Source organism: Lonchura striata, chromosome 9 (genome assembly GCF_050655825.1).
Source record: "Lonchura striata isolate lonStrDom1 chromosome 9, ASM5065582v1, whole genome shotgun sequence".
Lineage (NCBI taxonomy): Eukaryota > Metazoa > Chordata > Aves > Passeriformes > Estrildidae > Lonchura > Lonchura striata.
In genome coordinates, this window is record NC_140711.1 from 30,656,586 (window position 1) to 30,669,022 (window position 12,437).

General features: G+C 57.6%; 1 protein-coding gene across 1 annotated transcript in view; it reads right to left on the reverse strand.

The window, feature by feature from the left end:
- KCNAB1 (potassium voltage-gated channel subfamily A regulatory beta subunit 1) overlaps positions 1-8,976 on the reverse strand; it is a 54,036-nt gene extending 45,060 nt beyond the window's left edge. Inside the window, exon 1 of the mRNA XM_085588071.1 lies at positions 8,690-8,976. Within this exon, the coding sequence (XP_085444197.1) occupies positions 8,690-8,961 (272 nt within the window). The 5' untranslated portion in view covers positions 8,962-8,976. The remainder of the gene's footprint in view (positions 1-8,689) is intronic.
- Between the last annotated feature and the right edge of the window lie 3,461 nt (positions 8,977-12,437).

Genomic DNA, 12,437 nt, shown 5'->3' on the forward strand with positions numbered 1-12,437 from the left:
CCCATTTAATTAACAAAAAGATTTGCAAGAGGATCGTTACTTACTGCCAAATGCATAACCGCTCATTAGGCCCTCAGGGGAAATGAATAATTGCTCCTGCAATCTACAGATTGTGTCTTTTTCTGCAGTGAAAAACGCTGCAGCAGCCAGAGCACGGCAGCAGCTCAGCAGCCCCAGCCTGTCCCCGTGGCTCTCCAAGGGTCCCCGTGGCTCTCCAAGGGTCCCCTGGACTCTCCAGGTCCCCCTGGGCTCTCCAAGGTTCCCCTGGGCTCTCCAAGGTCCCCCTGGGCTCTCCAAGGGTCCCTGTGGCTCTCCAAGGGTCCCCTGGGCTCTCCAAGGGTCCCTGTGGCTCTCCAAGGGTCCCTGTGGCTCTCCAAGGGTCCCCTGGGCTCTCCAAGGGTCCTCTGGGCTCTCCAAGGGTCCCTGTGGCTCTCCAAGGGTCCCTGTGGCTCTCCAAGGGTCCTCTGGGCTCTCCAAGGGTCCCCTGGGCTCTCCAGGTCCCCCGTGGCTCTCCAAGGTTCCCCCGGGCTCTCCAAGGGTCCCTGTGGGCTCTCCAAGGTCCCCCATGGCTCTCCAAGGTTCCCCTGGGCTCTCCAGGTCCCCCGTGGCTCTCCAAGGGTCCCCTGGGCTCTCCAGGTCCCCCTGGGTGCTCGAAGGGTCCCCTGGACTCTCCAGGTCCCCTGGGATCCACAAAGGCCTCTGGAAAAAGCAGCAGCCATGCCCTGGGACTGATGGAAAGGCTGTGCTGGCTTCTGGAGCCTTTCTGGCTCCGGGGTGAAGCCAGCAGCTCCGAGAATCCACCAAAAGCAAGGAGGAGAAGGCTTGGCAGGCACAGGAGCTTCAGCCATGGCAAAGCTGCCTCTCGCCCAGGGGAGAGGCACAAACAGAGCAGTGCTCCACCCAGCGTGAGGAAAACCACGGAGCAGCACAAACACATCTCAGCCCAGTGCTCTGGTGGGCTCAGGCTGCACAAAAACCAAGTTTTGGTTCAAGGCTGGGGCACAGAGCAGCCCACGGGGCTCCACCTGAGCCGTGCCCACCCGCCGTGCCAGGCACAGGCTGGTGGCACGGGACCTGCCCCCTCCCCGGGCACTGAGCCTTGCCAGGGCCTGGATTTGTCATCTAAAGGAGGATGGAATGAAGCTGCCAGCCTTGAAATGAAGCTGCCAGCCCCGGGAGGAGGTTCTGCTCCCAGATTGGCTCAGCACTTTGTGTCGGCGCAGATTCCCTTCCTCAGCACATCCCAAAGTCAGCCCAAAGACTCGGACAAAACCTCTTTTAACCCGGCCCACGTGGGCTGTGCCTCATCCCAGCCTGCAGCCTTCAAACCCGCCTATAAATACCCCAAAATATCCCAAACTGCGGGGGCAGGAGCAGGAGGAGGCTCAGCGGGAGCTCCTGCCCAGCACCTGCCAGCCCAGCCTGGCTCCACGGGGCACGAGGGGGGAAAGCAGCAGAAGTCAGGGAAAAGCAAAAAAATCAGGGAAAAGCAGCAGAAGTCAGGAAAAATCATCAAAGGTCAGGGAAAAGCAGCAGAAATCAGGGAAAGCAGGAGAAGTCAGGGAAAGCAGCAGAAGTCAGGGAAAAGCAGCAGAAATTAGGGAAAGCAGCAGAAATCAGGGAAAAGCAGCAAAAGTCAGGGAAAAGCAGCAAAAGTCAGGGAAAAGCAAAAAAGTCAGGGAAAAGCAGCAGAAATCAGGGAAAAGCAGAAGTGCAAATTCCTGCTGGGCAGCAGCTGGAGCAGCCCAGGGTCAGCTGGGAGCTGGGAACGGGGAGGGCAAAATCTGCTTTGGGTTCCCCAATAAACCCAAATCTGGTTTGGGTTCCCCAATAAACCCAAATCTGCTTTGGGTTCCCCACAAAGGCAAAATCTGCTTTGGGTTCTCCAATAAACCCAAATCTGCTTTTTGCTCCCCAATAAACCCAAATCTGCTTTGGGTACCCCAATAAACCCAAATCTGCTTTTTGCTCCCCACAGAGCCCAGCACCCACGGGTGGGCACTTCCCACACTGAGCTGAGCACGGCGCTGGGAGGGCTCCAGGGAATCACCAGGGAATGGTTTGGGTTGGAAGGGACCTTGAAGCTCCTCCACGGGCAGGGAGAGGACCCTAAAAAGTGACAAACCCCAAGGAACGGAGGCCACAGGGAAGGGCCAGGTGTGGGGAAGTGTCCCCTCACCCCTGCCCCAGGCAGCTGCTGCGTGCTTTGAACAGCCCCAAAACCCCTCAGGAGCCTGACAGGGACTGTTTGAAAAAGGACCCAGCTGGATGCAGCCCCGTGGATCCATCTGCACAGGAAGCAGGGGAGACGTGCAGGCTGGAGGACAGATCCCAATAAATATAATGCAGCAGCACTCGGAGCAGATGAGGACAGGATTACAGTGCAGGATTACAGGACCCCATCAAGAGCCCTCCTGTATTTTGCCATCGAAAGATTAGATATTTTAAAGCTTCAATGCACAAAATGGGCCTCACTGAGGAAGCCCGGAAGAGAAGCTAGGGCAAAGGGATCATGCCCAAATTCCCCTCCTCAGGGTTAAATCCCCCCTTGGTGCTCAGCCCCTCGGGTGGCCTTGGCTGATACCTGGTGACATCTCCAAGCTGCCGGAGCTCCCAGCACATCCCGTGTCAGGCAGTTCCCCAGCTCCATCTCAGAGGCTGCCAAAGGTTTCCTGTGCTCAAACCCCTTGTACAAAATGTCCTTTTCTCCCCCCTGCCCCGGCTCCTGTGCCATGGGAGACGGTGAGTGACTGCCTACAGGCTGTTCCTGATTTAAACACGTCTGTAATCCCTGCCCATCATCTCTGCCCTAAGCCAAAAGCTGTTTAATCCCCAGTGCAGGAGCAATCCCATCCCTCGGACCCCTCTGCTTGCCAGAGCCAGGTGCTGAATCCATCTGCAACGGGGTGGCCAGCACTGGCCACGGGCTTGGTGCCAGCCCCTAGCAGTGCCCGCTGCAAGCAGGAAAGGGAGAGAAAAAAGGAAGAGGGAAAACGGGGAAGGAGAAAGGGAACACCCCTCAAAGGGCTGCCTGCTGGCCAGTGTCACCATCGAAGGCTCACAATCCTAAATTTTAATTGATTGCTTAACCAGCAAAAGCAGCACAAAGAGGACAGTGCTGCCTTGGGAGGGGCTCAGGGCTTCCCTGCAGGACCCCCCGAGGAGGCCACGCCAGGGCAAGTGGCTTTGCCAGGGATTTGTGTGCCGTGGGAAGAATTCCCCCTCCTGGCACAGGACCCCAGCGGACACAAAACACAAAGCAGGGATGCAAAGCCCAGCCCAGCTGCAGCAGGGTTAACCCAGCAGTGTCCCAGGGCTCCGTGAGCTCCAGAAACCCTTTGCACCCCAGCCTTTGCCAGCAGCAGGCTCTGCTGGAGCTGCCTGGTGCTCTTGCAGCCTCAGCTTCTCCTGTGGGATCCCCCCAGGCCTGAGTGCAGCTGCCCGAGCTCACAGACCCCGCTGGCATCGGGAGGGAGCAGGACCTTGGGAGGTTTTCCAGCCCAGCAGAGCACATGGGAAGGAGCTGTGCAGGGAACAAACACCTTGCTGGATAATAAAACACCAAATGAGCTTTGTCAATGGTGTTTCATCTGAGAGAAATCCTGTTGTCACCAGGAACGAGCCAAGCTGAGGCACTGCTGCACTTTGGGGTCTTCTGTGACAGGGGAGCCGTGCTGCACTGGCTGAAGCAATGAAGGAAAAGAGATGATCAGCCTGTAAATGAAGCAGCTTACGAGTGTTTAGTAAGGGTTTCTTCACAATGCATTACTTCCCACATGAATCAATCTAAAAAGGAGCTGCTACCGTGCTGGCTTCAGACTGGACCCATGGAGAGCTGGAGGAACATCCAGGAGGCAGAAGAAGAAGAAAAGAAAATGTCCAAGCTCACAATCAGATAGAAGATCCCTGTACTTCTGGAAAACACCCTGTGGAAGCAGCAGGTGGGAGCTGCTGGAGCATCCCTGCTCTCAGCAGAGCCCATGGCCAGCCCCTGTCCCACAGGATAAATCCCTGGAGGTGTGGGAAGTGCATCCCTGCCCTCAGCAGAGCCCATGGCCAGCCCCTGTCCCACAGATTAAATCCCTGGAGGTGTGGGAAGTGCATCCCTGCCCTCAGCAGAGCCCATGGCCAGCCCCTGTCCCACAGGATAAATCCCTGGAGGTGTGGGAAGTGCATCCCTGGAGATGTGGGAAGTGCAGAAAGTTACAGCTGCTTCTGTCAGCTGTGAAAAATGTGCACACTTAAAACGCAGCAGGGGCTCGAATCCATCAGCTCCACAGGAATTAAGCACAAGCTTCATTTCCCTGTGGCTGATGGCTCTGCTGAATAAGGGACACTCCACTCACTGAGCCAAGACAGAGGGGCCTGAAGGTGTGCAGGGCTCCTGCAGCCAGCCCCAGCTGCCCCACACCAGCCCCACGGTCTCTCATTAATTCCATTTTTCTGTGGATTTAAAACTGCCTGTCCATGCCCACCCAGCCCTACAGAAATTTTCACCCCAGGCTCTTTGCAGGTTTTGGTGCAGCAGAACACAGCCAGAGGGCACAGGGCACTTCACAGGGGTGCCAGCCCTTCCTGCAGCTCTGCTCTCAGTGAGGAGCAAGCTTTGCATCGTGCCTGCCTGGACCGACACCGTGCAAAGTGCAGAATCGGGGAGAAACCAGATAAATGGGGATTTTCCTGTCCTGAAAAGGACACCAACCCTTTCAAACACAACTGTGCTGTGTCCCACAGCTGTGGGGTCAGGATCAGCAGAAGGAGCAAAGGAATTTCTCATGAAAGGGTGTGGAGTTTCCAGGCCAGAACCCCAGGTAGAGAGAGGATTTCCTGGGACAGCAGTGCCCCTGCCAGCCCTGGGATCTCTCCTGCCACAGCTCCACAGCCCAGGGATGCCCAGGCAGGGCTATTGGAAATGCAGGTGAACCCAACGGGAAGAAATGCTGGTGTCTGACTCAATTCAGAAGGCTGAATGATTTCTTTATTATGCTATTTAACTATGCTAAAATGCATTAATATACTATATAAAAGGAGGATTCTAAAACTACATACTACTTTCTCTGACTCTAACACAACTCGTGACCCTCTCTGAGAGTCCAGCCCCAGGTGGGTTGGATTGACCACCAGGCTCAAACAATCCCCACCAGAATCCAACCAAGAATCACCCCAGGTAAACAATTCTCCACACACATTCCACATGGGAAAACAAGGAGCAGAAATAGAAATTGTTTTCTCTTCCATTTCTCTCTGTGCACCTCTATGAAGAATCCTGAGAGGGAGAGAAATGTGCTTGCCACACGTGGCCTTGGGACACTGCCCCATTTCATGCCCAGCCCTGAGGGCTCAGCTCCCTGCCTCTAACCCCAGCGTGCCCAGGGGTGCCCACCTGGCCCAGTGCCCTTTGCCATTTCTGGCAGGCTCCCAAACTGCTCTTCCACAGCCCCACTCGTCCCTGGACATGGTCACCAAATTTCCCCATCCAGCAGCAAAATCTGGGACACAGCTGAGCTGGATCCATAAAAATACCAGCCCCAGTGTTTTATTTCAGTTTTAAGCTCAGACTAGCCATGGACAAAGACCAACTTCCTGGGAAAGCAAATGTTGCAAAGAAAATTTGCTTTTCTTAGAAGCAGAGAGAACTAATAAACTCTCCATGCAGGACATCATCCTTTTAGAGGGAACCTCTTTGGAACAAAGCACAATGACAATTGCTGGAGCACACCCGTGTCTCTTCACCCACCATCCCCAGCCAGCACCCGCTGTGCCCAGGCTGTTCCAGCTCCTGGAGGGATGACACCCTTCCCCCTGGACACCCTTTGCAGCCCAAAAACCACAGATTTCCCAGCCTGAGCCCAGCCAGGGCTTTGGGCTCTCAGTCCATCCCTCAGGGCTGAGGGAGTGCTGGTGGGAACGGAGCACTGACCCCATTTCCCAGGTCTTATATTTAGAGAATGAGAAATATTTGCTTGGGATCCGACCCAAGGCCAAGAAACACACACCAAATATTCTCCCAGGGTGTATTTCAGGCCCTGGGCTGCCCAGAGGAGCTCTGCAGGCACCTCCTCTGCAGCTGCTGGAGCCTCTCGTTCTGTCAGAGCACCGAGAGCTCTCAGAGCTGGGGTCACCTGCTCTGGGAGCCTCTGCAGACCTGCAGCCCCCCGGGGTGAAATGATGATGTTAACAGTGCTCCCAGCACTGCTGAGCAGCAAACAAAGAGCTCTGGTTTGGCTTGGAAAGGACCTTAAAGAGCATCTCATTCCAAACTCCCCTGCCATGGCAGGGACAGCCTCCACAGCCCCAGGCTGCTCCAAGCCCTGTCCAACCTGCCCTTGAACAATCCAGGGGTGGTTTTTATGCTCTTCATCCCTGCAACACCCAGCAGGGCCACGGGGACCTTCCCTGCTCACAGCAGACAGTCCTGCCAAGGTCTGGTTCATGCCACTGAGGCAGATGTCCCAGACTCTTCTATTTTAAAAGCTCACCCCGTTTCAGCCCCAAATACATTAGGAAAATAAGTTAAATAATCAAGTGATGGATGTATCATGAACTCAGCTAATCCTTAAATCTTTCAAAGCAGATAAAGAAAGACTGATCCCAGCCCCAGAATCTCTTTGAAAAGCTCCTAATTCAATGTCACAGAGGGGAGTTTGGCAGGAACAGTGGGATTACCCCGTTATTCTTCTGGTGTGACTGTCACATCAGGGCCTGGGTGGCCCTGGGTGTCCTCGGGAGGGTCCTGCCCGAGGATGGGGGTCCTGTTCTCACAGGGCTGATCCCGTGGGGGTGCAGGGGGATCTCAGCCCAGCTCTTTGCAGCCCGAGGACACTCAGGAGAGTGTCCCAGGGCTGTCCTGCTGTGTCCCAGGGCTGTCCCTCCCTGTCCCCCGAGGCTGTCCCTGCCAGGGCCCCGTGTTTCCTCCCCGCAGTGTAACTCCAGGGCTGGACCTGTGATCTCTGCTGCAGCTGCCTTTGCTTTTACCTCCTGCCAGCCCCAGCTCATCCATAATGCAGGGTGAACCAGCACTGAGAAACATCTCTGCGAGCTCCTCGCAGCTTTCTGAACACAAGGGTGCTGCTTGCATGGATCAGTACCTTGAGAAACCTTGGCCCTCCCTCCCAGAAGTTATTCCCCAGCCCTTTGATTTTGTGGTGCTGTTGGAGCCCCTGGGTGCCAACCACAGGTCAGAGGGGCTGGTGGGCACCAGACCCAGAATCTGCCCCCTTCCAGGTGCTCCTGAACATTCCTGCATCAACTCCCACTTGCTCCTTCTCTCAGTTTTGCTTCCTTTTCCTTCCACTTATCCCGTTCCTAATTTTAATTGTCGTGACATTCCCGTTCATTTCTCACCCCAGCACATCTGCAGGAGCTCGGTTTGTGCTGGGCACTGCAGGCACCCCCATCCTGCCTGGGACTGGGGAGGGTCTCGGCTGATTCTCAGCTGGAATCCCGGCTGCTGTGAGGGGAGGAGAAACCTGCAGGGAAAGGGAAGGAGAAGCTCTCCCAGAGAAGGGAAGGAGAAGGAGAAGCCCCCAGGGAAAGGGAAAGAGAAAGGAGTAGGAGAAGCCACAGAGAAGGGAAAGGGAAGGGAAAGCACCCCCAGAGAAGGGAAGGAGAAGCCCCCCAGGGAAAGGGAAGGGGAAGGAGAAGCCCCCAAGGGAAAGGAGAAGCCCCCCAGGGAAAGGGAAGGAGAAGCCCCCCGGGGAAGGGGAAGCCCCCCAGGGAAGGAGAAGCCCCCCAGGGAAGAAGAAGGAGAAGCCCCCCGGGGAAGGAGAAGCCCCCCAGGGAAGGGGAAGGAGAAGCCCCCCAGGGAAGGGGAAGGAGAAGCCCCCCAGGGAAAGGGAAGGAGAAGCCCCCCAGGGAAGGAGAAGGAGAAGCCCCCCAGGGAAAGGGAAGGAGAAGCCCCCAGGGAAGGAGAAGCCCCCCGGGGAAGGGAAGGAGAAGCCCCCCGGGGGAAGGGAAGGAGAAGCCCCCCAGGGAAGGGGAAGCCCCCCGGGGAAGGAGAAGCCCCCCGGGGAAGGAGAAGCCCCCCGGAGAAGGGAAGGAAGCCTCCCTCCCCTCCCCGGCGGTCCCCGGGCTGCCCCGGCTGCGGCTCCTCGGGCCGGGGCAGCAGCAGCCGGGCAGTTCCTGCTGAGGTTCCGATTTCACTGAGGGTCTGACCCCGCACAGGAGATTAGAGACTCGCACGTCTAATTTCCACTAATACCAAGATCCCCTTATATTTTTTTAAAGGAGCAGATCAGATTCTGGAGGCTGAGACATTTAAGACCGATGGGATGAGAGAGGCAGCGAGCGCAGGTTCTCCCTGCCGGGGGCTCCTTCCCAGGCGGAGCCCTCGGGCAGGGAGAGGGGACGGGGACCCTCCTGCCACCCACACGGTCCCTGCTCGACAGCAGCAGCTTTCCTACTCTGTTCGAAACACAAACAAAGCCACGGTCCCTTGGGCAACTTAAAACAAGGCTCAAGAACCACGCGCAGCTTGTGCTGGAGAAGTTCTGGGAATCAACAGACAAGTTTGCCGGATAGCCATCTCTGTAAAGCATTAATAACCGGAAAAATGGGACTTGCAAAGCCAGAGAGCTTTCCATTGCCATCACTACCGCCACGGTCATTATCGCTGCTGCTGCTGCTATTGCCGTTATCGCTGTCGCGATAGTCGCGGCCCGGCGGAGGGCAGCGGGCGGGCAGGACGTACCTGTGGGGCATGCCGGTGGTGTAGGCGATGGTGTACTCGTGGGACAGCTCGCAGAGCCGCAGGTACCAGCTCATCTCCAGCTCCCGCAGCAGCGCCAGGCGCCGCGCCCGCTGCTGGGGCGGCCCGGGCCGCGGCCGGCCCTCCCGGCTGCCCTCGGCCGAGCTCCGCAGGGCCCTGTCCCGGCTGCCCAGGGACAGCACCGACTGCTTCCTCAGCTTCAGCGACTCCTCGGCGCCCTTGGGGCCCACGGTGCCCGTGCGAGCCGCCAGCATCTCGGGAGCGCCCAGCCTCCGAGCAGCCGGGGCGGCCGCGGCTCCTTCTCGCTCCGCAGCCTCACGCCGGCCTCGGAGCTGTAATTAGAGACGTGGCTGCGGGGCTCAAGCGGAGAGAAGAGCTGCGACCTTCTCACGGAGCCATCCGCAGCACCGGACGCTCCCCGCCAGCATCGCAGCGGGCACGGCCCCACGCCCCTGCTGGCCTCGGACCAGCGAGGCTTTGGCTGGAGCCTTCTGGAAAGTCCCCGCACATCGGGCTGAAGTCACACGTGTCACCTTGAGGGCGAGCCTCGCCCACGTGGGCTGGCCCGGGCAAATTGCGGCGCGGTTGGTCCCGGAGCATCCCGTGCCCATCGCTCCCTCCTCCTCCTCCTCCTCCCGCTGCGGCTCCCCGGCTCGCCCCGTCCAGCAGGAGCTTCCATTCTCCAGGGGATCTGCGGGAATTTGGGGATTTGGTGCCCCGTAGGATGAGAACGAAGTTCCGACGGCTCCCGAGCAGACGGCGTTTGTTCAATGTATGAAAGGGAGGGCGCGGGAGCCGCACTAATTCCCCTCTCGGGTCGGAAATGGAAAAGCTGGCACGGAGATTACAGCTCCAGGCACAGCGGCCACCTCGGGGCACGGCCGTGAGCGAGAGCGCCGGAGCAAAACCCCGCTGCGACAGCGGGGCCGCAAAGGCGCTGCCCCAAAAGCGCTGGAGTCACCCCAAAGCGGGGACACCCCACAGCGGGGACACCCCAAAACGGGGTCACACCAAAGAGGAGATACACCAAAGCTGGGACACCCCAAAGCGGGGACACACCAAAGCGGGGCCGCCTCAAACCGGGGTCACCTCAGAGCGGGGACACCCCAAAACGGGGTCACCCCAAAGCCGGGACACCCCAAAGCGGGGACACCCCAAAACGGGGTCACCTCAAAGCCGGGACACCCCAAAGCGGGGACACCCCAAAACGGGGTCACCTCAAAGCCGGGACACCCCAAAGCCGGGACACCCCAAAGCCGGGACACACCAAAACGGGGTCACCCCAAAGAGGGGTCATCCCAAAGCGGGGACACCCCAAAACGGGGTCACCCCACAGCAGGGCCACCCCACAGCGGGGTCACCCCACAGCGGGGTCACCCCAGAGTGGGGACACCCCAAAGCAGGGACACCCCACAGTGGGGCCACCCCACAGCAGGGTCACCCCAAAGCCGGGACACCCCCGTGCCCCGCAGGCTCTCCCAGGGCTGGGGGTTCCTGGGGTGGGCGAAGGCAGCTCGGGGGTCTCTGCCACAGTGCCCCACTCCCACCGGGCTGGCACCCCTGGGGATGGTTCCCCCCGAGCCGAGCGGGTCCCCGGGGCTGGAGGCTCCCCAGCCTTTGCCAGCGCCCCTCCCGAGGCTCCGGGCAGTGCCGGGGGTTTGCCTGACCCAGAACCACTCCCCAGGAGGGTTTGGATCCCCACCTCGCTCCGTCCCTCCCTCCGGGTCCCCTCCCGGCCCGGTGGGACCCGCTGGGCTCTCAGCACCCCCTGGCCCGGCTCGCCCAGCCCGGGGACCCCTGAGGCAGCCCCAGTGCTGGTGAGGGGTGCTGGGAGCCCCTCTGGGAGCCCAGCAGGGCTCTGCAGGCACACAGGGCTGCTCCCCGTGCTGCCAGAGGGGTTACAGGACAGAAAAACCCTCTTGGGCTGCCTTTGCAGAAAGCAGCTCCATCACTTTTTGGAATAAGTGCTACAAAATTTACCTCCAACAAGAACAGGTGCTGTCCAACCTGTTCAGCACACAAGGCACTGAAACATTCACTGGAAGTTTGCAAAACTCTGGAAAAACGACTCAAACTTTGAGCTGTTAAAACATTTCAGTTCTGCACCTGATTCAATGTGTTTACCCTTAACTTTAAAGTACTTCACAGCAAGGAAAAGGAGTTTTTATCTCGAGTTTCCAGCAGCTCCAGAAGCCTTTACACCAACCCAGAGCAGTGAAGCAGCACAGGCTTCTACTGCACCCACACGAGCTGGAGCCTCACGAGATGCTCCAGGTCCCTCTGCGTGGAAGCTGGTTACCAAAAGCCAAATAAAGTTCCCAAAGAGCTGCACAAAAAGCACATTGTGCTTCCCCAGCCTGCCCTGTTTATCACCCTGTGCAGCAGCAGCAGCACCCCGCTGCTGCCAGAGGCTCCCGGGGCTGGCGGGCAGCTCCCGGGTGGGTAAGGGCTCCTCACAGTGAGCAAGGGCTCCTCACAGTGAGCAAGGGCTCCTCACAGTGAGTAAAGGCTCCTCCCAGTGAGTAAAGGCTCCTCACAGGTGAGCAAGGGCTCCTCACAGTGAGTAAAGGCTCCTCAGAGTGAGCAAGGGCTCCTCACAGTGAGTAAGGGCTCCCCACAGTGAGTAAGGGCTCCTCACAGTGAGTAAAGGCTCCTCACAGGTGAGCAAGGGCTCCTCCCAGTGAGTAAAGGCTCCTCACAGGTGAGCAAGGGCTCCTCCCAGTGAGTAAAGGCTCCTCACAGGTGAGCAAGGGCTCCTCCCAGTGAGTAAAGGCTCCTCACAGGTGAGCAAGGGCTCCTCACAGTGAGTAAAGGCTCCTCACAGTGAGTAAAGGCTCCCCACAGGTGAGCAAGGGCTCCCAGCCAGCTCCCAGGTGAATAAAAGCTCCCAGGTGAATAAAGGCCAGCAGCTGTGGTGATTTGTCACTCATTGTGCTTGGCTCAGTGTCGCCCATTGTCACTCATTATCCCCCGGTGTCGCCCATTGTCCCTTGGTGTCACTCATTGTCACTCATGTCACCCATTGTCCCTCATTGTCCCTCACTGTCCCTCATTGTCACCCATTGTCCCTTGTTGTCTCTCATTGTCCCTCGGTGTCCCTCATTGTCCTTCATTGTCCCTCGGTGTCCCCCATTGTCCCTCGGTGTCCCTCATTGTCACCCATTGTCGCCCATTGTCCCTTGCTGTCCCTCATTGTCCCTCATTGTCCCTCACTGTCCCTCATTGTCTCTCACTGTCCCTCACTGTCCCTCACTGTCCCTCATTGTCCCTCACTGTCCCTCTCTGTCCCTCACTGTCCCTCACTGTCCCTCACTGTCCCTCACTGTCCCCTCCGGGGAGCCGCACTTCAAACTGACGCCTGGGCTCCTCCTGCCTTCTGTACTCCTCCTACATTCCCTTTATATTCCTTATATATTCCTTTTCAATTCCTCTTTATATTCGTTATATATTCCTTTTCAATTCCTCTTCCTTTAATCATCTGTTAAAGTAATATACACTAAAACTATGCATTTCTAACTTGCCTGTGCACTGTATAAATGTACAGAGTCACGTTTAGCTCATTACGAATGAGAACTGATTATTATATTAATTATATGATATTGTAGAACTTATAGTTATTAATAAATTACACCAGGGATTGAAAATTTCTCTGTCTCTTCTTAAAACGCTTTCTAAAATCTGATTTTTTTTGCAGCTGCAGTTCTGGGAGTTGGGCACACGAAATGGGAAC